The sequence below is a fragment of the Bufo bufo genome, chromosome 7 (genome assembly GCF_905171765.1).
Source record: "Bufo bufo chromosome 7, aBufBuf1.1, whole genome shotgun sequence".
NCBI lineage: Eukaryota > Metazoa > Chordata > Amphibia > Anura > Bufonidae > Bufo > Bufo bufo.
Window position 1 is genome coordinate 56,472,180 of NC_053395.1, and position 27,612 is coordinate 56,499,791.

The window sequence follows — 27,612 nt, forward strand, 5'->3', positions numbered from 1 at the left end:
TGACTATGAGCTTGATCCCTCTGTGCTCTGCATTGATATTTCTGACTCCTGTGGGTCAGCTGTCAACCACACTGGGTCTACTCCAAGAGGTAGTAGCCTGGTGGCTCCCCTGTAGCGAAGACCTGATCCTTGTATAGGGGTCAAAGGATGAAAACCAGGGGACTGCCAGGATAATGCCCTTAGCATCAGCCCACTGCCCGTAACACCCTCAATAACAATTTATTCTATATTGATGCAGTATTTCCGTGTAGATACATAAATCCGAACAACAGGGTGTTGTCTTGCAAATAAAACGCACTCTAGGTCACTACAGTCCATATGTATACAAGTCACAAAATATTCAGAAGGACTGTTTGAATTCCAGGAGGTTGCATCAAACTCCGGTTATATTCATATGCAAGAAAAACGCACTGAGAGACTCTACATCCAGAAAAGCGCATACAGTGATTTCCTATGCAGGCACTATATTCCTATCTCTGTATATCTACAGTTTCTGCAATCCATGCATTCCAAGGTTGTTATAGGAGTTTTTCATAAGAATTTTCTGCATGCATTTATATTTGTATTTTTCTCAAGAATTCTATTCAGGAGGATCCTCAAAGAAGTTATTCCACACAAAGTCCCGATTGCAATATTCACATATGAACGCTATATTGTTGTTTCGTTATAAATGTAAGTTTGTAACGATAACCCACACTTGTAGGCTTACCTGGCCTTTTTATTCAGCTGTTTTTTTTCCGGGTGATTGTCGCTTCCGACTTTAGGCCGGCGTCCCGGTCTTTGCTGTGTCAGCGGCTTAGTATTCCCCAGTGATGACTTTCAGCTGGTTGCAGGCAGGTTGATATAGAGCGTCTTGTTTGAATCCTCGATATCCTCTGGTTTTTAACAGTGCACTGTTATTTCGGGGTTCAGATCCTTCAGGGGTGAAACTCTCGCCAGACGCGTTTCGGGGACACTCTCCCCTCACTCAGTGGCATCCTCATGCACCCTGTTGTTAGGATCTGCAGTTAAGCATCTATTGTATGTCATTGCAGACCCATCCACTATTGAGAACATCCAGGATACTTTGTCTGCAATAAGTTGATTCGAATATTACAAAACTACTACCATTGTTTAATTTATTTTATGTATTTTATTGTATTTTATCATATTTTATCAAACGTAGTTATAATAAACTGTTTCAACTCCGTGGGGCTCCGCATGTTTTGAGTGTGCCAATCCTACATTGACAGTTATACAATTTGAAGGGTGAATTCATCAGATTGTGCACCTCTTATGGTTGTGGGACTAGTGAGCTATTTCCAATATATTTACTAGATACATAAATCCGCCTTTACATTTAGTGGAAGGTCTAGACACATAGATACACATATACAGTAATGCCATTAATTGGAGTTTTATTTGATATTTTTATGACTAAAATATTAGAAGTGAATTGATGATCTGGATATTTTAAGTCTGTGTGTATGGCTGAGAAATGTGCTCATTTATTGATTTACGTAGAATAAAAGGCAGCTCATTTGAAGCACTCTGTACTTTGCATGCAATTATATGTGATTATCTGCCTCTTTTGCTTGCCTTTATTCTTCCTCTTCGAAAGACATTAGATTCTGCATAATTGTCAATTCAAAGCTAAAGAATTTTCTAAATTTCCCAATCTCACTACTGTAATATATCACTATTTGTCCTGTCCCTGTATAATCACTCGCATGCAGTAATCCTTTTGATGCGAGCTTCAGTAAAACTAACCACTTAATGTCCTTAGCTGTCACCGGTGCTTTATTGTGAGTGAGGTAATGGCAAGCAAGTTAAATTGCTCAACAATAAATGTAGTCACCACTAATTCCCTTGGAAAACATTATTTTGATTCAATATAAATTAAGTAAGATGCAATTAGCTTGGCGTGAAATACACTTTGATTCAGAAATACGAGTGGGAGTCGGACTGTGTAGTGTAATGACGGACAGAATAATACAATATTTTAGGGGCCATTGCAATCACAAACATTGAACCTACTGTCAGGAACAGACTCAGCCTTGATTCCCATGTTGGGAGTTCTGATGCAACGTCCCCAGGTTTTGCTGATGTCATTAATAGCTCTCATAAGACAAAAGTAATGCACTTACCCATTACAGATGTAGCCCGAATTAAAGTCATACCTAGTGCATTACCACACTAGCTTATCGCACTGGCTTAGTTTACCTATGTGCGAAGCGTCTGAAGCCTAACGCTGGTATTGAGTTAGACTGTTGGGATGGTGCACTAACCAACTGATTTTAGTGCCTACTGTATCTGTACTATCATGCTGGTGTCTAACCCTGGGCCGTACTTGGATCAGTAAGGATTTGAGGCTGTGAGTCCCTTCAGATCCTGGATCTTCAGCAGCTGTCAGACAAAAGTTTGTTTGGACAACAGTGATCTCTCTTGACTCCCCCATACACATGCATGTTCAGTTCAGCCAAGCATGTATGTGTTAAAATTTTTAAAGAGAATAAAAGGATCAAGTGAAAAAAAATGAGTTTTGCCTGATCCTTCTCTCTCCATACAGATGATGTTGGGAGCTCCCTGTACACATTAAATTGTCGGCCAGTCGTACTGAAAACAGTGGGTTTGATCAACAATGCACTAATGTGTGTTGGGGCCTTTAGATCAGTCCCACCAGATATGTCTACTTTCACATCAGTGTTTTTTTTTCTTCCGGTAATAAGATCCGTCATAGGTTCTCCATACCAGAGGAAAACACTTCAGTTTTGTCCCCATTGATTGTCAATGGGGACAAAACTGAATGGAATACACCAGAATGCATTCTGTTCCATTTGGTTGCGTTCCCATGCCGGACAGAATAACGCTGCAAGCAGTGTTTCTGAGTACATCATGGGATGCGGAGCAAGACGGATTCGGCGTGCAACACAATGTAAGTCAATGGTGCCAGAACCTATTGACTTACAATGGTTTTAGTGCTGGATCCGTCATGGCTATTTTAGAGATTATACAACTAGATCCATTCATAACGGATGGAGCTGGTTGTATTATCCTAACAGAAGCGTTTTTTTGCTGATCCATGATGGAGCCAGCAAAAACGCAGATGTGAAAGTAGCCTAAGTCAGTCTTTATTTCTATTTTATTTAATAAAAAGGAACACAATGCCACAAATGATTTAGACCTATATTCGTTGTTACAAAACGACTGTAGGAACAGATTAAACATGAAATAATCTAGACCAGGCTTGCTCAACCTGTGGCCCTCCAGCTGTTGCAAAACTACAACTCCCATCATTCCCTGACAGCCTACAGCTATCATCCTACAGAAGGGCATGGTGGGAGTTGTAGTTTTACAACAGCTGGAGGGCCGCAGTTTAAGCATCCCTGATCTAGACCAGTGCATAGGACAGGACTACATGGGTATGCAATAAACAGCACCTACTGTATGATCTAGATGCAGTGTATTATATGGGGGGAAATTTAGGGGTTGGGGCATTGAAATTGAAGAATGCCTTGTACTACATTTGACAATATATACTGTACGCCTCTATGAAACACCTGACTGTTATAAGCTTCTAGAATACAGTACTTCTCTACAGGGAATGCTGAGAAATATGAAGCTTGCTACGCTAATGTACTAATGTAATGACTGACATGCTATAAAATTTACTGTACAGATATTATACGTCTGATTTACAAAACGGGGCACACAATCTTATTTTACAAACATGCACACTAGGGCTAATTTCATGGCTTTTTATTAAATGAAATTTAGGACAGAATTTTAGCCTTTATCCTCCTGTGTAAGATCAGAAGAGGTAAATGTTGCTCTGAGCACAGATTGGATGTTTCCCCTGTCTGAATGCATGTATCCTACATCCAACGTCTATTTTGAATTAATTCGTATTTGCTCCGTTCCCTGTACATCGAATCCGTTAAAGAAGGTGATTACCTGAGTTTTATTTTTCTCAGATCTTTTTCTCTGGCTCATTTTTGGGACTACTGCTTAGTTCCAGTGCTTACAGGAAGTCTGAGGTAGTCTGAGATGAACTTCCTGTCTCATCATTAGTTCAGGTTGCTCCTTTTCTATTGCAGCTTTGCCTCTTTTGATTGGCTGCTGCACAAAGTCGTTGCATAGAGGGCTTATTGCTATTACGGAAAGGTCAGAATGATTATAAAGTACAGATTATACATTACCAGTGAGAAAAATACGATTGAGCTCTATATCCCATTGTAAATGATAAAGTTCTGACTGTCTACAGCCACCAGTAGAGGAAGCTATGTACAGATGAATTTATACAGCTATAGGAGCTGTATACATTGCTATACAGTGAGCATCCCCTAGTGGCGACGGCAGGGTATTCAAGTGATTATGTTGGGAAGCAGCAAGAGCAGCTTACTGCTGGGCTCCCATGTGGTCTGCCTGTATGAAAATTATGCCACTGGTCTAATAACTATTGAATTTCATTTTCTAGTTGTTTCTGGGCTTTTAGTAATGAAATGACTTTTATACTAATCATATTTTATATTCCAGCTACACGTGAAAGGTCACTATCTAAAAGCTTTATATACGGAAAAATATAGATTAGTTGGATATTTATTGTGTACTTTTATTGTTTCCGTCAGTGTGTAAGGAGTCGTAGATATTGAGCAGCTGTACAGTACATAAAAAAAAAAACTTAATATCAAACCTTTTTTCAATTGTTTTCATTCTGTCTGCCATAGTTTAATTTAGGGACATGCATATATCTTTTATTAGCCCCTTAAGATGGGGGGTTGACAAAATAATTGTCTAGGATTTGTTATGTCCATGTCTAGATTTATCAACAGAAATGCCTTCCTGTGAACTGGCAATTTTTTCTCTTCATGTGATATTACACTGAATGTTATTCCCAACATTTTGATTTCTTACAGTTTAAATGCTTACATTTACACTATTGTACATTTTTATGTAGTCATATAGCATTTTAGATAATATTTGGGAGGTAATGGGATGGTAGAGGTTAAATTAATACCATTTTTTTTTTCTCACAGATTCTTCAAAAATGAATAATGTTCCAACATCCCCACACCTTCCACAGTTGGCGCATCCACATTCCTTTCCAACCATGGGACAGATCTCAAATCCGTATGAGCAGCAGCCTCCTGGAAAGGAGCTTAACAAATATGCTTCCCTCAAAGCAGTCGGTAAGTAGAGGGTCTCATTGAATATACTCCAATTGTAGAACACAAATGGGGGGGTACTGCTCCTTATCCCTTTCTTTAATGCTGTTGCGGTGACCGGACCCTCTATATAACCTTAGGCGGTGCTCCAGCCCTTCTCCAAGTCTTATAAATATACATCCAAATAGAAACAAAAATAGGCGACACTCCCCAAATAAGTGGATATTCTTTATTCCGGACTTCAAAAAACAGTCAGTAGTATAGGCATAGGGCGGACAAACATACCGCAGGCATATAGCTCGTAGCAACGGCCATTTCGTGCCTTAGCGCTTCAGTGGCCTGAGGAAGCGCTAAAGCGAGAAACGGCTGTCGCCACAAGCTATATGCCTGAGGTATGTTTGTCCGCCCCATGCCTATATTGCTGACTGTTTTTGAAGTGCTGAATAAAGAATATCCATTTATTTGGGGAGTGTCACCTATTTTTGTTTCTATTTGGAGGTATAAGTAGAGGGTCTCAGCTTTAGGCCTCATGCACACGACCGTTGTGTGCATCGGTGGCCGTTTTTCCGTGATTTTCTGCGGACCTATTGACTTTCAATGGGTTCGTTGAAAACTCGGAAAATGCACCGTTTGTCATCCGCCTCCGTGATCCGTGTATCCTGTCCGTCAAAAAAATATGACCTGTCCTATTTTTTTGACGGACAACGGTTCACAGACCCATTCAAGTCAATGGGTCCGTGAAAAAACACGGATGCACACAAGATTGGCATCCGTGTCCATGATCCGTGTCCGTAGGCTACTTTCATACAGACGGATCCGAAGATCCGTCTGCATAAAAGCTTTTTCAGAGCTGAGTTTTCACTTCGTGAAAACTCAAATCCGACAGTATATTCTAACACAGAGGCGTTCCCATAGTGATGGGGACGCTTCTAGTTAGAATATACTAGGAACTGTGTACATGACTGCCCCCTGCTGCCTGGCAGCACCCGATCTCTTACAGGGGGCTGTGATCCGCACAATTAACTCCTCAGTTGCCGCAACTGAAGGGGTTAATTGTGCATATCATAGCCCCCTGTAAGAGATCAGGGGCTGCCAGGCAGCAGCGGGCAGACCCCCTCCCTCTCTAATATTATATTCATTGGTGGCCAATGCGGCCCCCCCTCCCTCTATTGTATTAATATCATTGGTGGCTATTGCGGCCCCCCCAGCCCCCCCTCCCTCCCTTTATTGTATTATCATTGGTAGCCAGTGTGCGGCCCCCCCGGCCCCCCTCCCTCTATTGTATTATCATTGGTGGCCAGTGTGCGCCCCCCCAGCCCCCCCTCTATTGTATTAATATCATTGGTGGCCAGTGTGCGGCCTCCCCTCTTCCCCCCCCCGATCATTGGTGGCAGCGGAGAGTTCCGATCGGAGTCCCAGTTTAATCGCTGGGGCTCCGATCGGTAACCATGGCAACCAGGACGCTACTGCAGTCCTGGTTGCCATAATTACTTAGCAATATTAGAAGCATCATACTTACCTGCTGCGCTGTCTGTGAACGGCCGGGAGCTCCTCCTACTGGTAAGTGACAGATCATTAAGCAATGCGCCGCACAGACCTGTCACTTACCAGTAGGTGGAGCTCCAGGCCTGTCACAGACAGCGCAGCAGGTAAGTATGATGCTTCTAATATTGCTAAGTAACCATGGCAACCAGGACTGCAGTAGCGTCCTGGTTGCCATGGTTACCGATCGGAGCCCCAGCGATTAAACTGGGACTCCGATCGGAAATCTCCACTGCCACCAATGATGGGGGGGGGGGGGGGGGAAGCCGCACACTGGCCACCAATAATATTAATACAATAGAGAGGGGCCGGGGGGGCGCGCACTGGCCACCAATGATAATACAATAGAGGGAGGGAGGGGGGGCCGGGGGGGGCACACACTGGCCACCAATGATAATACAATAGAGTGAGGAAGGAGGGGCCGGGGGGGCCGCACACTGGCCACCAATGATAATACAATAAAGGGAGGGAGGGGGGCCGGGGGGGGCCGCACACTGGCCACCAATGATAATACAATAGAGGGAGGGAGGGGGGGCCGGGGGGGGGGCGCACACTGGCCACCAATGATAATACAATAGAAGGAGGGGGGGGCCGGGAGGCCGCACACTGACCACCAATGATAATACAATAGAGGGAGAGGGGTCGGGGGGGGCGCACACTGGGCACCAATGATATTCAAACTGGGGAGGGAGGGGGGTCTGCCCCCTGCTGCCTGGCAGCCCCTGATCTCTTACAGGGGGCTATGATACGCATAATTAACCCCTTCAGGTGCGGCACCTGAGGGGTTAATTGTGCTGATCACAGCCCCCTGTAAGAGATCGGGTGCTGCCAGGCAGCAGGGGGAAGTCATGTACACAGTTTGTAGTATATTCTAACTTGAAGGTCCCCATCACCATGGGAACGCCTCTGTGTTAGAATATACTGTCGGATATGATTTTTCACGATGTAACTCAAATCCGATGGTATATTCTAACATAGAGGCGTTCCCATGGTGATGGGGACGCTTCAAGTTAAAATATACCATCGGATTGGAGAAAACTCCGATCCTATGGTATATTAACTCCTGACTTTACATTGAAAGTCAATGGGGGACGGATCCGTTTGCAATTGCACCATATTGTGTCAACGTCAAACGGATCCGTCCCCATTGACTTGCATTGTAAATCAGGACGGATCCGTTTGGCTCCGCACTGCCAGGCGGACACCAAAACGACTTTTTTTTCATGTCCGTGTATCCTCCAAAATTCAAGGAAGACCCACGGATGAAAAACGGGTCATGGATCACGGACCAACGGAACCCCGTTTTGCGGACCGTGAAAAAATACTGTTTTGTGCATGAGGCCTTATTGTAATAGCCATGGAAATGTGAAATAAACATAAAGGCTGGATTCAAGAGGGCAATTTTAAAAGTCAGTTTTCCAGGAGTTTGCCTTGCTGTAATTTGTGCCCGATTTATCAAATGTCACATGACGCCTGCTAAATTTGGTTCATCTTTAAAGCCTCATTCACACGTCAGTGTTTTGATCAGTGATTTCCATTAGTGTTGAGCGAAGCGAGCTTTGGATGCTTCATCTGAAGTCGATTCGTTCAAAACTTCTGAATATTACCATACGGAGATTCGTCTCTGTACAGTATTAGAATGTATGGGCTCTGATGAGCTGAAGTTAGTTATTCTTGAAGTCGAATGTGATTTTTGTTGAATAACTTTGGTAATTTTATGTTTAAAGTAGTAACGAGCGGAAGGGGCTATATTCTAATTCGCAATATTTCACGAATATTTAGGCGAATATTCATCATATATTCACGAATTCGAGATGATTTTTTTGATCGCGAAAAAAAAATCGGCAATGTAATATTTGCGTAATGCGCGCAAAATACAGGCGTGGGTCACTTTTGTTACATTTTCTAAGCTGCTAGAAATTTCCTGAGACTGGAGAAAATGGTTGGCACGGCAGAACATTACAAATAGCTTTATATGCAGTTAGAGTGCTCCAAAATATTCATGATTGCTCTCATCGGCACTAATGATGTAAATATTTTGGCACAATACTTGAAACTTCACATTTTAGCAGGTCTGCATGTATGGAGAGCAGAACCTATCACACTACCTAACACCCCGCACTGCAACAGCTATACTATATCAGGATCTAACCTACACTGACTATCTGTATTATATATATATAAGCTATCTAACTATCTATCTACTGTAGTGTGGAAAGCACAGAGCACAGCAATGACACTGCTCTCTCTCTCAGAACTTTAAAAAACTGTAGAAAATGGCTGCTGGGGAGGTTCTTATATAGTAAGGGGTAGGCAACTTTCCTATTGGTTGCTAGGGATGTTGCTAAGCTCAGACAAAGACATTGCAGCCTTCTCATTGGCCCACAAGCAAGAAGGGAGGTTACTGATGAAAAAAAAAATCTCGAATAATCGAAATTACGAATATATATCACTATATTCTAAATATTCGTGAATTCTCAAAGTGCCGATATTCGCGATTAATATTCACAATTTGAATATTCGTGATCAACACTAGTTTGAAGGGGAAAACCACTTTAAAACTTGAAACCGTACTCGGTTTCGGTTCCGAGGTACAAGTCGGAACCTAAGCAGAGTTTGATTTCAAGTTTTACACTCCGGGAGGGTGTTCCTTGCCACATAAGAATGGCAGAAATGCAAGGACAGACTCCTAGACATTGCCAGCACCCTTTGCATACCACTGTACTTTTTGAAAACGCATTTCACGACTACATTTGTCACACGCACCATGCAGGGATCATGTCTTATTTCCCCGAAATGCAGTATGGCCACATCCTGTCATTGTTGCTGACCATCTTGCCAGTTGGATTTGGCAGATAGACAGACAGTGAAATGTTTGCTTCTTGATGCACTTTAGCAATTGATTGGCAGTGGTTACCAATGAGCTCTACCATAGCATGGCAAAGCTTCCCTTTACACATCCGATAGAAGGGAGGGGAAGTGGAAGCAATGATCTGCCCTGTTTCTGCTGGGGATGAGAGGATGGCCATTAAGGAGGACTTGGGATTTCTACCCATGGGCATAGTTTTATAGTTTATACACACTCATTTAAGAGCAAATACGAGAAGGGTGATCCGTCAGGTTAATGTATTTTAAGGGTAAAATGTCTTTCTGTGCCATTGTAAATGTAAATATCATTCTACTGTAGTCACTATGACACTGGCCCTGTAAATCCATGGTGAATGAGATTAGCTGAGAAATTCAGGAAATCAGTGGCATTTCAGTGGAGTTTAAGCATGCGTGGAATAGGCATAAGGCCATCCTTCATGTAAGATAGGGCCAGGGGCTATTCATAGTATTCAGTATATGGGGCAGACTAGATGGGTCAAATGGTTCTTATCTGCCGACACATTCTATGTTTCTATGTTTCTATCCTGATATTGGCCACAGTGAACAGCCTATCAATTCATCACAGCTGCATGAATTTTTGGGCACAAGTGCTTTATTGTACAATATAGTAGAGTACTACACTATGTGCTGTCTACCTATCAGTGGTATACCATCAAGGGAGGCAGACCATGCCACGGCTACAGGGCCCCCGGGGAGGGGAGTAGGGGCCAAGGTTTCAGCACTGAACTTCTCTTCCCAGTGTGAAAATGATGCCTTTTTTGATTCAGCCACCACTAGGGGGAGCCTAGTGCAAACAGATTGTTACAGCTTCTAATTCAGTGAATGGTAACTGTATGAATACCTATGCACTGGGGTCACTCTAGTGGTGACTGCAAACTTTGTACTAGAAGGGAGGCAGGAGATTTATAAGTGTATTTTTTTTTTAAGCACTTGTTCCACTTTTCTGTCAGAAGTCAGATAAAGTGGATGAGGCCAGGTGTGGCTTTTTTATTACTATTTTTTTTTCTATTTAAATTTCATCCATTTAATAGTGAATAGTAAATTAATCACAAATATGTGGTGTTACACTTTGCATTTTCTTGTATACCGGGAAAATGGTTGGGGGGGCATATTAAGTTTTGCTATGGGGCTCTATGAGATCTGTGTACACCCCTGCGACCTATACTACATGTACCTATGCTATTGTTTTATCTACCTGTAGCACATGTATTGTACTGCTATCTACATGTATTACATGTACTACACTCCTATTTAGTTGTACTGCATGGATCCCTACAGACAAATCCGCCCTTACCTTAAATTTGCTTAAAGGGAATCTGTCAGCAGCGACCTCCCTACCAAACTGTCTGCATAGACGCCTAGCTGTGATTCACCTGATTAAAATGCTGTTTTTCTTTTCTTGATCCGAGTCTCTGTCCTCAAGTTATGACGCATTTCTTAATATGAAAATTAGGCCTTTGGTGCAATGAGGGCATCACCATTGCTCCAGTTGCACCCAAGCTTCACTCATTTCTGTGGCCAGCCTGTCCTTCACTGCGTTGATTGACAGAGCCAAGCAGTGGCAAAGCAGCGAGTGAGGGGCTATCCACAGAAATGAGTGGAGCTTATGTGCAACAAGAGCAATGGTGACACCCTCATTGCACCAAAGGAGCCTCAGATTAAAACCACAGCTAGGTGTCTATGCAAACAGCTGGATGGGGAGGTCACTGGTGCCGGAATCCCTTTAAGGACTCCAATTTCTTATTAAATGTTTTCAATATAATGTCGTTACAATCCGCTGCAATCCACATCACAACCACTAGATGGCCACACATAGACTTATATAGGATAGAAATCTTGTGACACAATATTGCAAACTCATGTTTTGAAACGTTAGCCATCTCTTGACACGCATATCTGGACATGTCCAACCAATAGCAAAGTTAAAGAAGGACACATCTGTACCTGTGACACATGTACTGTTCTGTTCATATCCTGTATTACATATAGTATAATGTTCTCCACCTCTACTGTGTAAACTGTATTGCTCTCTCCCTGCACTACAAGTACTGTAGTATTTTCATTAAGTGCTGCAGATATTGTACGCTCTCCACAGGTTCTTTGTGTACTGTATTGCTTTCTAGCAATGTTGCATGTACTATACTAGTCTCTTCATGCAGTACATGTACTGTATTGTTTCCACCCTGTACTGCTGTATATGTAGCGTACTACACGCTACATATATTGCTTCATACTGTATACTTTATACAATATGCACTATAATGTTCGCTACCTTTGCTAGATGTACTGTACTGTTCTCAACCTATGCTATGTGTATGATACTGTTCTCAACCTGTTATGTACTACTCTCTACCTGTATGTACTGTATTGCGCTTTGCCTGCACTATATACAGTATGATGTACTACCTATGTTATATGCAATGTACTGTTCCTAACAAACATGCTATTTAAGAATGCCATTTAGGACAAGAAGACAATTTTCCATATAATTATGATTTCAGTTATAGAATATTTTCTAGTTACAAAGGTCTTCTCAGGCAGTGGAAGAATATTCAGTTTGTGCATTTAAATGAGAAATGGTGGCACTTATGCAGTAGTACAGTCAACCCCACTCATATATTAATATTGGCTCAGGCTCATTCATGTTCAATAGACAGATCAAGAAAGCATGCCAGCCCAAAACTAAAGCAACCACCCTTGTAGAGGAGTAACACTAAGCTAAGGTCCTCTGGACTAATAAAAGAACAAAAACCATACTGTGCAGTAGAAAACATTACGCAAGCATAGGTTGCAATTCAAAAAATTTTAAAAGCCATATATGGAAATTCACTATGAACTGTGATAAATGCTACGATTCAATTGATTTGATAAAAAATAATTTTTCAAAAAGGGATGGGGTTTATTTATATTTTTTTCTTATATACACAAAAAAGAGACCCAATAGAATAAATAAAAACTGGTTCTACAGTCATGGGAGAACTCTAAGGTGAAATATATATATAATTATTTTTTTGTATTAATTTATGGCTTAGGAAATTTAATTGCAATTAAGTAAATGTCTTTAAAGTAATATAGTAATATTCAACATACTGTATATAGAACCACAATTCTATGCTAAATATATCTTTTTATAGCAGTCATCACTCCATTTTTCTAAAACAAAAGTCCAGTTATCCTGGATAAAACATGTAATTAACTAATTACAGGGAACCTGTCCCCTAGCTTATACTGCCCTATCTGAGAACTCAAAAACGAGTGACTAGTGAAAACTCTGCATCATTTACGTGTTTTAGTTACCAGTTGTTTTCTTAAAATCCCTGGAGAAATCCTCCAACCCCAGCGAAATGTTGGACTCCCAATATTCATGAGCTTTGGCTGGCCCTGACCTCCCATGAATGATTGACTGCACTCTTCCAATATTGTCAGAAAGCTACCAAATGGCAACAGGGTCAGAGCTTAGGAATATCGGGACTCCCGAGTTGTCAGGGGCGGACTGGGCCCGAAAAAAAAATATCTAAAAGTGTTCCCATGTTTTAAGGGGTCAAAATCGACAGAAGATGTGTGGCAACACAAGGAGGTGAGGACAGCAATACCATAGCACTAAATACCATCCCAGCAGAACTGTATACCACAGTGCAGCACAATATATTGCCCCACAAGCTGTCCCTCTACAGTGATCAGCAATAGATGACATTTTCTGTCCTCCTCCTCAAGTTGTCTCTTATTAAGATATTGAGCAGGGGCTTTAGGTGAGACTTGGGGCACAATTCAGGAGGGCATGCACTGTCGTTAGCCAGATATGAGTATCTTCTTCTCACAGCATTAATTACTGCTGATAGCTCATTATCTACCTGGACAGAAGCAGAGAGGAAGGCTTGGGCAGCCCCTTGGGCATTGGCCCACTCAGAAGATTCCCTGTAAGGTCTATGGCCAATCCACCCCTGGAAGCTTGTGCACTGGACAGAGCTCAGCCAACACAGGAGATGCTCTACATGGATTTTAAAGGGGTTATCCCACCTTCTAATTTCATCGCAGCGTCTCCTGTTCGCTCTGTACTAACGCCTATTTCCTGGGGCGTTGTCCTTTCTATTGATGGGCAGCTCTGCTGATCAGTTGACTCTGCCTCCCTTACTTGCGTGCACACTCCCGTTATAGCCGAACTTCATTCTGGCAGACGCCGCAGCGCTTTCTCTACCCTCTCACGTCCTGCATTCTGGACTTGCTGGCACAATAATTACTACCGCACTTGTGTTGCGCTAAAAACAGAGCATGCGCGGCTCTGTTTCAGAAGCAGCACAAGGGAATGAAGAACCGCGCATGCCCGGCCGGCGGTGTGCTCGTTCATGGAAGAAATGCAGCCACACACTGGATCAAGGTGGTTTCGCTCGCCATTGCATTTGGCGGGCGAAAGGTGGCCGTAACTAAGGGAAGACACAGTACAACAATGAGGTAAAGGGGGGAGGTTTTTAGCGAGAAGGGTAGGAATTGGCTTAAACATTATATTTAGTAAAATGATCATTGTCGCAGCGTGGACAAATTAAACTTTGATCCTTTTGATGGGATAACCCCTTTAAGAAAATGAATGGGTCAAAACAAGAACAGCGTTTCAATAATGATCTCTGTCCCCAGCTTATGCTGCCATCAGATGGTGCACCATAAAAATGGTGACATTCTTTTTTAAAAGGGTTTCCAGGAGAATATATATTTTTCTCTAAAAGAAGCAGAATACACATAAAAAAATCATCATTATGCCTTCCCGATCCCCCAGCACTGATATTCAGGTGCTGCTCTGGTTCTGCTGCTCTCCACCTTCTGGTCCTGGCTTTGACACAAAGGAAATGGATTGGACTGGCTGCTCAGCCAATCACAGAGTTATAAAATGTATTATAAAATTGTGCAGTCATCATAATGCTGCAAAATATCAGCATAGTAGACCGATATCGTAGCAATGTTTAAATATACTTTCTTCTAATAGTAAGCATTAACTATGCTTACCTTGAGGAAATTCTCAGGAATAGCGATGGACGAACATCTGCCGGGACGGTTCACGAACGCGATCGTGCGAACGCGATCAAATGTTCGCGAACCGCAAGTTCTCAGCAGGTCCCATTCATTTTAATGGCAGGCGAACCTGAAAAACCTTCAGCTCATATTGGCAGCCAAGAAATAATCACTAGAAGTGCACAAATAGTCCCACAACATGGACAGTGACATATCAGATGTATTATTCGAATTTGCGATCTCCGTTCATTCTTTTTTTTTAAAGCGAAATATCGGCAATATAATTTTCGCGTACGCCCATGCGCAAATGCACTATACAGTACCCAAATGCACTATAAAGAAAGTATATTGGTATATAACACCCAGCTTCAATCTGTTTTTTTTGGGGGACGAATGGTATATCACACCAGTAGAAATTATTTGTTCCAATAACGCTTGTCCCTCTATATACCTGCAGTATCGCAGCAGAACCGCACACAACTGCCGCACAATACAAATGCACTATAATATACTTTCTAACATAGAAAGTATATTATAACATTGTACAAGGAAGGCAATCCATTAGAATATACATGAAGAGAAAACAAACCTTTAATAATTTTACCATGAGGGTCCATTTACACGTCCATAAGTGTTTTGCGGATCCGAAAAAACACGGACACCGGCAATGTGCATTCCGCAATTTGTGGACACTATAATGCCTAATCTTGTCTGCAATTGCGGACAAGAATAGCACATGTTCTATTTTTTTGTGGAAATGGAAGCAGGGATGCGGTAGTGCGGATACGCAAATGCGGATGTGGATCTGCAAATGCAGATGCGGACAGCACATTCCGGCCCCGTTGAAAATGAATGGGTCTGCACCCATTCCGCAAAATTGCGGAACGGATGCGGACCCATTTTGCGGACGTGTGAATGGAAAAGATATCCCTCAAAATGAAAATAAATTGAATTATTAAAGTTAAGCAAAAAGCATAGATGTGGTAGGCAATAACAAGTGCTCGGTGGCACTAAATCAGAAACCATATGTCCTACCACAATCTGGGGGGGTTCCAGTGCACACCCATGAATCCAGGAGGGCAAGCAAAAAAACATCCATCCCTGGGCTAGATGATGATGTAGTATTGAAGGACAGGGTGGGCGCGAATTTCTCCATATGTTCGCATGTTCGGCGAATCGCGAACATGCAAAGTTCGCCGCGAAATGACCCCCGGGCGAACCACAAGGCCATCTCTACTCAGAAACCTTTAGAAACAATGATCCTTGGAATGAAAGTGAGGACACTAGTTTTGCATCAGTCATTTAGCTATTTCTCATCCCAGTGTAAAATGTAAAAGTCCATAATGGTGCTTTCCTGATTCCTTCTGGAACTGTTGCTATCTAAGGATTTTTTAAAAGAATACAAGGATATTTTCCAGTTCAGCAATCACTGTATGGTCCACTAATTATAAATAATTAGAGTTCATTTGTTAGAAGACCATCAGGGTGTAACAGAAATGCCTCAAGGCTATATTTAACCCACTGGTAGTCAAGTTGAATACCTAAAGTATACCACTGATGTATAAAAACAAGGGCAACTATATCTGAAAGGCAAAGTAAAGGTACAAAGTACAGTAATAAAAATATAAAGTGAGACCATGGATCAAATTCTCACAATTGTTAAAATTGATCTACTATGGATATTTAACATACCATGGCCATTAATTCTTTATATCTGGTAACTCCGTTGCAGTTTTCCAAGGTGATCTGCACATGATAGATTCCTGGGGTGGAAAATAGGTTTATACTGGTATTTTTTTGCACTTTTTCATTTTTTTCTTCTTTTTTTTGTGTTTTAAAAATGGCAGTTCCAGCTGAAAGTCTATGGGAAATATAAAACGAAGGTTGCCATTTTTTTTCTAATGATGCATGTTGATTTAAACTAAGCTTTTGGTTTTTGATCTTGTGACATCTTCTCTATAGAAAAAAAAGGCTTTAGAAAAAAGAAACGTATTTCACACAGTTGCTTAGACAAAATTCCTGTTAGAAAAATGGCATCAAACCGCAGATGTTATAAAGAAAACAGCAACCGGTTTCTATTGTGTATTTTAGTGGAAAAAAATGCAGACAAAATTCATGTGTGTAGGATCAGAAGAAACTACAGATCCTGCTTGTGCTACTGGGATGTATATGCAGGGATACGAAGTAGTAGGTAGCTACACTCCACCAAAGTTCAGCAATGTTTCATCCGTGGTAAACAGCAATATTTCAACAATGGAGTCACTCTCAGTTACTGCATAGTCATCTCACCTGGCCCTGTCTATCTAGCAGAGGGAAGGACAGGAAGAGAAAGCAGGAGGAGTAAGGAGTCACACAGTCGCTTGAACCCGCCCTTGGTGCACTTAGCTGCTCATTTGCATATATATTAAGACAACAATTCTCCAGAATGAAGCAACAGATAACTAACTGAAAGTACATTCAGCTGAGCTAGCCCTAAAATACATTTTACACAGGTTTAATGAGACGCACAGGACTGAGGAAAAATTAGGACGAGGTGCTGCCAGTAAAAGAGGATCCGCCCTTCCTCTAAAGTGAATAAATACATTTTGCCTTAACAGTTAATTTCTTGGCTACAGGCTCCCTTAAATGGGTTTTCAGAAGGATCAGATAGAAGGTTTATGACCACAGAGTCTGATTACACAGGATTCGTTTGTCGTCTGTAACCAGAGAGCAAAAGGTCTGCATAGGAGCTGTATACACAAAACGGTAGAATAGGCTTATAAATAGCTATCAACATTTCAAAAGTGAACATAGTTTCAAATGTTAGCATAGCCTTTAGCCCCTTGATAACATGTGCCATACATGAACAGAGTATGTTGTCTCTTTAAAGTTGGGGATGTTCCGTAGCGGAACAGATTCCATAGTCATCGGATACCTGCTGTTTCACAAAGCAGACATTTATGGCTGATATCTGTTATCGGCGATAATAGCGTAATTGGCTATATTGCGAATGGAAGAAAAGTGTATTGTGTACTACTCTGGTGAGGAGATCTCCGTATAACAACCTTTTCACATTATTGGAATCGGGGCAATTAACTAATCTGCAAAGGAGTATAGAGAGGCTAAAAAGTTATTATCTAAGGCAGGGGTCTCCAAACTTTTCAACAGGAGGGCCACATTGAAGATTTTACAAGTATTCGGGGGCCGGAAAAAAAAATCAGTTATGTATTAAATTAAATGTATATATTTTACATGGATCGTTTTTGTAATCAGCATGATATGACTGAGAACAAAAGAGAAAAAACTTTAGCAAAACAACGCAAAGACACCCGTGTCCCTATCAGCGGTGTCCCCATCAGCACAAAAATGTCCCCATCAGCACAGCAATGTCCCCATCAGCACAGCAATGTCCCCATCAGCACAGCAATGTCCCCATCAGCACAGCAATGTCAGCATCAGCACAGCAATGTCAGCATCAGCACAGCAATGTCAGCATCAGCACAGCAATGTCAGCATCAGCACAACAATGTCCCCATCAGCACAGCAATGTCCCCATCAGCACAGCAATGTCCCCATCAGCACAGCAATGTCCCCATCAGCACAGCAATGTCCCCATCAGCACAGCAATGTCAGCATCAGCACAGCAATGTCAGCATCAGCACAACAATGTCCCCATCAGCACAGCAATGTCCCCATCAGCACAGCAATGTCAGCATCAGCACAGCAATGTCAGCATCAGCACAGCAATGTCAGCATCAGCACAGCAATGTCCCCATCAGCCGTGTCACCCTTAAGCACAGCAATGTCCCCATCAACGATGTCCCCATCAGAACAGCAATGTCCCCATCAGCGGAGTCCCCATTAGCAGCTGATAGGGGCCACCACTGATGGGGACACTGCTGTTGGGGACGCGGCTGATGGGGACACCATTGATGGGGACACCCGTGTCCCTATCAGCGGTGTCCCCATCAGAACAGCAATGGCCAAATCAGAACAGCAATGTCCCCATCAGAAAAGCAATATTCCCATAAAAAAAAAAATATTCCCATCAAAAAAACAATATTCCCATCAGAAAAACAATATTCCCATCATGGGGACACCCACTGATGGGGACGCTGCTGTTGGGGACATTGCTGTGCTGATGGGGACACCACTGATGGGGACGCTGCTGTTGGGGACATTGCTGTGCTGATGGGGACACCACTGATGGGGACACCATTGATGGGGACACCCGTGTCCCTATCAGCGTTGTCCCCATCAGCACAGCAATGTCCCCATCAGCGGTGTCCCCATCAGCACAGCAATGTCCCCATCAGCGGTGTCCCCATCAGCACAGCAATGTCCCCATCAGAACAGCAATGTCAGCATCAGCACAGCAATGTCCCCATTAATGATGTCCCCATCAGAACAGCAATGTCCCCATCAGCGGAGTCCCCATTAGCAGCTGATGGGGACACCACTGATGGGGACACTGCCTTTGGGGACACGGTTGATGGGGACACCCGTGTCCCTATCAGTGGTGTCCCCATCAGAACAGCAATGTCCCCATCAGAATGGGGACGCTGATGGGGACATTGCTGTACTGATGGGGACACCATTGATGGGGACACCTTTGTCCCCATCAGCAGTGTGCCAATCAGCGGTGTCCTCAGCAATGTCCCCATCAGCACAGCAATGTTCACATCAGCAGTTTCCACATTAGCAGCGTCCCCATCATTGCTGATGGGGACGCCGCTGTGCTGATGTGGAAACCGATGATGGGTCACCGCTGATGGGGATACCCATGTCCCCATCAGCGGTGTCCCCAGCAATGTCCCATCAGAACAGCAATGTCCCCATCAGCAGTGTCCACCGCAACATCCCCATCAGCACAGCAATGTCCCTGTCAGCGGTGTCCCCAGCAGCATGTGTCCCCATCACCGCTGATGGGGACACCTCTGATGGGGACATTGCTGTGCTGATGGGGACATCGATTATGGGGTTACCGCTGATGGGGACATTGCTATCCTGATGGGGACACCATTGATGTGGACACCCATGTCCCCATCAGCAGTGTGCCAAACAGCGGTGTCCCCAGCAATGTCCCCATCAGAACAGAATTGTCCCCATCAGCAGTGTGCCCATCATCGCTGATGGGGACACCTCTGATGGGGACATTGCTGTGCTGATGGGGACACCATTGATGGGGACACCCGTGTCCTCATCAACGGTGTCCCCATCAGAACAGCAATGTCCCCATCAGCACAGCAAAGTCCCCATCAGCAGTGTCCCCAGCAGCACAGCAATATCCCCATCAGTATGTGTCCTCAGCAGCTTGTGTCCCCATCAGCGCAGCACAGCAATGTCAGCGTTCCCCATTGTGTCCCCATCAGCGTTGTGCAACACTTGCCTCCGCTGTAGCCGGCTTCTGCTCCTCTTCTTTTTTTTTTCTTCTTGGACTCCTGAGTCCCGACTCCCGCCCGCTGCTACACACGTGGATTTGTTATTTCAAACAGCGGGCGGGAAGAGGGGAGGTGCCGCACCTGTGACGTCACTGGTTGCCGGGACATCGGCGGTCCCAGCAGCCAATCAAAAAGCACAGCGTGACAGCATGGGCGGTTGTGCGGCTTTCGTTCCTGCAACCTGTCAGCTGCGGGCGGGCGCGGAATCGAACACACAACACAAGCGTGACAGCATGGGCGGTTGTGCGGATTTGGTTCCTGCAACCTGCCAGCTGCGGGCGGGCCGGATCGAACGCACAAGCGGGCCGGTTGTGGCCCGCGGGCCGGGGTTTGGAGACCCCTGATCTAAGGCATAGAACACTATTTGAAGATGGCTTGGAATAACAGGATCTCTTCAGTGTACTCCCCTCTGTTACAATTTTCAACTACAGGCTTTAGATAAAATAGCCGATGCGATGACCAGTATTGGCAAAAAAAATAATGCTTTATATATAGCACAAGTGGTGAAGAATGGAGAGATACGTCCTTTCTCGGTGTTAGCACTATAGTTGGTTTGTCTTCATTTAGATATTTTCAATTACGTTCGGCACTTTCTAGTGTAAAGAATAAATCACTGTTGGAGATAGATATTTCTACCTCCTTAAATGAATTTCTAGGGAATTTACACCATAAGGTTAGGATTGCACACTTGTATAAATTCTTACTTAAGGCACTATTTAATAAAACACAATTACCAGGACAAAGGGCCTGGGGAGTCGATTGTCCAAGGATTCAATTAGAAGGATGGGAAACATATTACTGAATTTGAGTTCAATATCACATAACTTTAATCACATAGTGATACAAATTAATATTTTACATAGATTATATGTCACGCCTTTGTGGCTCAATAAATGTGGGTTAAGAGATAGCTCTAAGTGTCCACGGTGTGGTTCTTTTGGGGGTGATCACTTACACATGCTCTGGTCTTGTCCAGAATTAAAAGAATACTGGTCTGCCGTTAGTAATTTTATTAATCAGAAATTGAGACTCCCGATTCCATTTTTGGTTGAATGTTGAATATTGAGTGATCTCTCAAAAGTAAATTCCCATAAGTATAGGAAGATTCTTTTGAATAGAATATTGTTTTTGGCGAGACTTCTGATTACTCGAGTTTGGTTTGCACGAGATGTTCCAAATTTGAATACTTAGAAAAATTTGGTTAATCAGGGTAAAAACTATGAGAAGGTCCTATATAGGCAAAGAAACAGTCAGGAGAAGTGGACTAAGATATGGGAAGCTTGGAATCCTTGACCTTTTTTTGCACCCAAATTTATTGTCACGGTGGGGAGTGGGGGAAACCCCCCACCGTGCGGTGTCAAAGGGTAAAAGGGGATCAGCCTGGCCAAAAGGAGTAATAAGGGATCAGGTCGCCTCCTACAGCATCCATAATCCTCTCCCTGACTTCTCACCGTATGAGTGGACCCCAATGGTAGGACGGCTCATACTCTGGATTCCTAGAGACCCTGAGTCTCCCTGGTAATCCCTCACCAAGGAGCCGGGAAGAGACGACCTGTTCATCCCAGTCATGGAGGAACAGGAGTCTCTATCTGAGGCCAGGCTGCAATGAGGGGGGAACACATACAGCATATGGAGTTGTCAGGTAAGCGAAACCCATAACACACTCACATGCCACAGCCATTCTGACTGGAACCCGTGCACAAGTGCTACTCACATGCCACAGCCATTCTGACTGGAACCCGTGCACAAGTGCTGCTGTCCACACCAACATTAAAGGACACAGCACAAACCACAACCACACAGGAACCCAGGACAGCCATAGCTGCAATAAACGTGAGACAGGGGAATGTCTAGCAAAAATGCTGGACACCAAACATCACCAGCCATGTAACACAACACAAGACATACAACACCCTGAACATAACCCACGCAAACCAAAAGATAAGAAGGGAAAGAGACACCATAATCACTGGACAGATGGTAAAAGCCAGGAACAGTGAACCACCAGCATACACCAAGGCTGGAGGAACACTCAGCTTTAGGCATCCAGCAGAGGCTAAATAGCCCAAGCAGCCACACCCACACACACATAAACCCAGTGTTCGCAAAACACTAGGAAGGGAGTTAACCCTTCCAACACCAGACAGAGGAAGGAAGCCACTTAACTCCTTAAGGACACAGCCTTATTTCATCTTAAGGACCAGGCCATTTTTTGCAAATTTGACCAGTGTCACTTTAAGTGGTGATAACTTTAAAACGCTTTGAGTTATCCAGGCCATTCTGAGATTGTTTTTTCGTCACATATTGTACTTCATGAAACTGGTAAAATGAAGTAAAAAAAAAATAATAATATATATTTATAAAAAAATACCAAATTATCCCAAAATTTTAAAAAATTGCTAGTTTCCAAGTTTCAATTTCTCTACTTCTATAATACATAGTAATACCTACAAAAATAGTTATTACTTTACATTCCCCATATGTCTACTTCATGTTTGGATCATTTTGGGAATGATATTTTTTTTTTTTTTGGGGATGTTACAAGGCTTAAAAGTTTGGAAAAAATTACCCCATTCTAGAAACTACACCCCTCAAGCTATTCAAAACTGATTTTACAAACGTTGTTAACCCTTTAGGTGTTCCACAAGAGTAAAAGGCAAATGGAGATAAAATTTAAGAATTTAGATTTTTTGGCAAAATTTCCATTTTAATCTATTTTTTCCAGTAACAAAGCAAGGGTTAACAGCCAAACAAAACTCAATATTTATTGCCCCGATTCTGTAGTTTGCAGAAACACCCCATATGTGGCCGTAAACTACTGTACGGGCACACAGTAGGGTGTAGAGAAAAAGGTGCACCATATGGTTTTTGGAAGGCAGATTTTGCTGGACTGGTTTATTTACACCATGTCCCATTTGAAGCCCCCCTGATGCACCCCTAGAGTAAAAACTCCATAAAAGTAACCCCATCTAAGAAACTATACCCCTCAAGGTATTCAAAACAGATTTTATGAAGTTTGTTAACCCTTAAAAAATTTCATTTTTTGCCAAATTTTCAATTTTAACCCATTTTTTCCACTAACAAAGCAAGGGTTAACAGCCAAAAAAGACTGTATCTTTAGTGCCCTGACTCTGCCGTTTACAGAAACACCCCATATGTGGTCATACACTACTGTGCGGCCACGCGGCGGGGCGTAGAGGGAAAGGAGCGCCGTGTGGTTTTTGGAGGGCTGATTTTTATGGACCGGTTTATTTACACCGTGTCCTGTTTCAACCCCCCTGATGCACCCCTGGAGTAGAAACTCCCTAAAAGTGACCCCATCTAAGAAACTACACCCCTCAAGGTATTCAAAACTGATTTTATGAACTTTGTTAACCCTTTAGGTGTTGCACAAGAGTTATTGGCAAATGGGGATGAAATTTGAGTGACCCCATTTTTCAAACTACGGGATAAGGTGGCGGTTTTGTTGGGACTATTTTTAGGATACATATTATTTTTGGTTGCTCTATATTACATTTTTGTGAGGTAAGGTTACCAAAAAATTGAAATTCTGAAATTTCATCTCCATTTGCCATTAACTGTTGAGAAACACCTAAAGGGTTAATAAAGCTTGTAAAATCAGTTTTAAATACCTTAAGGGGTGTAGTTTCTTAGATGGGGTCACTTTTAGGGAGTTTCTACTCTAGGGTTGCATCAGGGGGGCTTCAAAAGGGACATGGTGTCAATAAAAAAGGCCATCAAAATCGGCCTTCCAGAAACCATGTCGGTCCTTTCCTTTTGCGCCCTGCCTTTTAGTGATACAGCAGTTTACGACCACAAATGTGGCGTTTCTGTAAACTGCAGTATCAGGGTAATAAATATTAAGTTTTGTTTGGTTGTTAACCCTTGCTTTGTTACCGGAAAAAATGGATTGAAATGGAAAAGTGCCAAAAATAGATGTTTTGGCATTCTTTTTTTTTTTTGGACCGTGTTAATCTGGGGGTTAGGTCATGGGGTATCTTTATAGAGGAGATTCTTACAGACGCGGCAATACATAATAAGTCTACTTTTTTACAATTATTTAGGTTTTAGACTATATTATCCTTTTTGATACAAAAATATTTTTTTGTATCTCTAAAGTCTGAGTCATTTTTTATTTTAGTTTTTTAGCCGATTATCTTATGTAGGGGCAAATATTTTGCGGACGATTTTATTGGCACTATTTTGGGTGCTATATGACTTTTTGATCGCTTGCTATTAAACTTTTTGTTATGTAAGGTGACAAAAAAAGTTAATTTTTTGCACAGTTTTTCTTTTTTTTTTGGACCGTGTTAATCTGGGGGTTTAGGTCATGGGGTATTTTTATAGAGGAGATTCTTACCGACGCGGCGATACCTAATTTCTATACTTTTATTTAATTTTTTTTATTTTTTATTTTTTTTGGTGTCTCAAGTCTGAGAACCAGTTTTTTTATCCGATTGTCAGTGGCTAAATTGGGATATAAATTTAGTACTCCATGGAAGTGTGGTACTCCCTTAAGCCACCGTCAATGCAGAGGCCCGGATGATCGGGGCACGTGTCACACTGAGTAGTGGTGTCCTTCCGTATCTCCCTCCTGTGACACACTCTGCACTTTTTTTTAGGTTCGTCCCTTCTTTCCAGTATGGGGGACCACACCTGGAAAGTGTTGGCCAGGGACGATCCGGGCGCCTCCAGTTCCCGAGGTACTCCGGCCTGCTCTTTCCCGGTCTGAAAAGATCAGGGCCTTGAGGACCGCCTCATAGAACTGAAGGAATGTCCCTGTGTTGCCAGTGCTCTGGGACAGCACAAAAGAGTTGTACAAGGCAACCTGCACCAAGTAGACCGCAACTTTTTTGTACCATGCCCGGGTTTTGCGCATGGCATTATATGGCTTGAGGACTTGATCAGAGAGATCAACTCCTCCCATATACCGATTGTAGTCGACGATACAATCGGGCTTGAGGACCGTTGCCGTGGTACCTCGCAGAGGGACAGGGGTGATGACATTACCATGAATTGTGGACCGTACAAGGACATCCCTCTTGTCCTTATATCTGACCAAAAAAATTCCACAGAAAAAACTAAAATAAAAACATCCTGCACGATATGATATACAAATGTGCGGATGTCCCTGGCCATATTATTGAAGAAAACCACAGAAATAAGATAATAATGCACTTAATAAAGTAGATGCAAGCATTATATATGGACAAAGTCCTCACTCTGATATGATAATATCTGAGACACTTAGTAAATATATTTTGATCAAAACACATCTAAGCCCGCCTACCAAGCGCCAAGGAGGTCCCAGGTCAGGCGGGACCTACGCTAAACCTACCTAAGCCATTGGGCTTCTATGTTCAGGATTGCAGATGCCGCACATATGGTGTGCTGCTCCTAGTCACCTCCATGTGCATTAAGCAACCAATGGGAGGAGGAGTAAGCACACCCATATGTACCACCTAATCAAGGCGCTCTATTGGATAGGAAGGGCAAAAGTGCAGAGGAATGCTACTCCCAAGATAAAATAGGTGCGCATTCACACTTGAAGGTGCCACTCCCTCAAGCAAATACTACAGACAAAAAAATTCCACAGAAAAAACTAAGATAAAAACATCCTGCACGATATGATATACAAATGTGTGGATGTCCCTGGCCATATTATTGAAGAAAACCACAGAAATAAGATGATAATGCACTTAATAAAGTAGATGCAAGCATTATATATGGACAAAGTCCTCACTCTGATATGATAATATCTGAGACACTTAGTCAATATATTTTGATCAAAACACATCTAAGCCTGCCTACCAAGCGCCAAGGTGGTCTCAGGTCAGGCGGGTCCTACGCTAAACCTACCTAAGCCATTGGGCTTCTATGTTCAGGAGCACAGACGCCGCACATATGGTGTGCTGCTCCTAGTCACCTCCATGTGCATTAAGCAACCAATGGGAGGAGGAGTAAGCACACCCATATGTACCACCTAATCAAGGCGCTCTATTGGATAGGAAGGGCAAAAGTGCAGAGGAATGCTACTCCCAAGATAAAATAGGTGCGCATTCACACTTGAAGGTGCCACTCCCTCAAGCAAATACTACAGACAAAAAAATTCCACAGAAAAAACTAAGATAAAAACATCCTGCACGATATGATATACAAATGTGTGGATGTCCCTGGCCATATTATTGAAGAAAACCACAGAAATAAGATGATAATGCACTTAATAAAGTAGATGCAAGCATTATATATGGACAAAGTCCTCACTCTGATATGATAATATCTGAGACACTTAGTCAATATATTTTGATCAAAACACATCTAAGCCTGCCTACCAAGCGCCAAGGTGGTCTCAGGTCAGGCGGGTCCTACGCTAAACCTACCTAAGCCATTGGTAGTTGGTCACTGAAAAAAAGACAAAAAAAGTCATATTCAGTGAAGCCCACTGTGGAAATCTAGATTCGTGATTGGCCTACAAACTCAGGAATCACGGGCTCAAATCACTCTGGGGTACACCAGACAAGTTCACCGGCAGGGGGCTCCAGTGGATTTAACTGGTGGGCCGGAAAACTAGTACGAGCCCCAGAGCTGCTCGCACTAGGGTGGGCCACAGGGTCTCTAGCATGGTGGTCTCCTTGCTCCGCCTGGCGGCGTCTCCGCCACCTTGGGGGCTCATCATCATCGCTAGATGATGAGGAGGATGCGGATGACAACAGGAAAGTGGGGTCATCCTCGTCCTCACTGGTACTCTCGGACTCGGAGGCAAGCTGGGCTTATGCCTCCTCAGCCGAAAACATCCGGCGGGACATAGGGGAGTGTGTGTATGTGCGTGCGTGTAAATCTTTATTTGGTGTGCGTGTGTGTGGGGGCACGGGTGTTCGCGTACTTATCCCTAAAAAAAAAAAGACTAACTAAAAAAAAGGGGAAAAATGTGAAAAAAATAATAATAATAATTCAAAACCGCTGATCAACCATCCAAAGTTGATCAGCGGTGGGGTGTGCGATGCGCTAGCGGTGGGGTGTGCGATGCGCTAACAGTGGCCAGACGCTAAGAGTGCCGACCACAGTCAGCGTACGCACAAAAAAAAAAAAAAATGCCTGCGCCCCAAAAAAGTTGTGGGGGGGAGGGGGGGCAGGGGGGCAAGCGGCAGCACCCCTGGGGGATCTAGGGTCACTTATGTGATTATGATGGTAGTGTGAGGGAGAATCTCTGGTGGGCTGTGGATTATGCGAGTGGCCAGATAATCTGTGAGTGTGTGTACAGCATCCAGGTGTGGTACACATGGTGTGTCTTGTATGAGATTATAGAGGCATGCAGGGACTGCATGGGCTTTCCAATTAGGTCATGGGGAGATCCGATGGTTAATGTTCACAAATAATGGGTGGGGGGATATAATGATAATATGTGTATACTTAGAAGTGGGTAATCATGAAGGGTTGACATCACCTATATCATAGCATCTCTCACGTGATGGATCTCACTTCATTCACGTTTTACTATTTATTGTGGTATTATTTTTATTCACAGGCACTTAATTTATATACCTCTTCCTCCTTGTGTACACAATTATATATGGCACATAGGGATGAAAAGAGGAGCACTTTACCTTCAATTTTTT

The 27,612-nt window shown here is 43.0% G+C and overlaps 1 protein-coding gene across 1 annotated transcript in view; it reads left to right on the forward strand.

Moving 5' to 3' along the window:
• Positions 1 to 27,612, forward strand: part of SHISA9 (shisa family member 9) — a 420,563-nt gene that overhangs the window by 370,803 nt on the left and 22,148 nt on the right. The window contains exon 3 of the mRNA XM_040440298.1: positions 5,016 to 5,168. Within this exon, the coding sequence (XP_040296232.1) occupies positions 5,016 to 5,168 (153 nt within the window). The remainder of the gene's footprint in view (positions 1 to 5,015; positions 5,169 to 27,612) is intronic.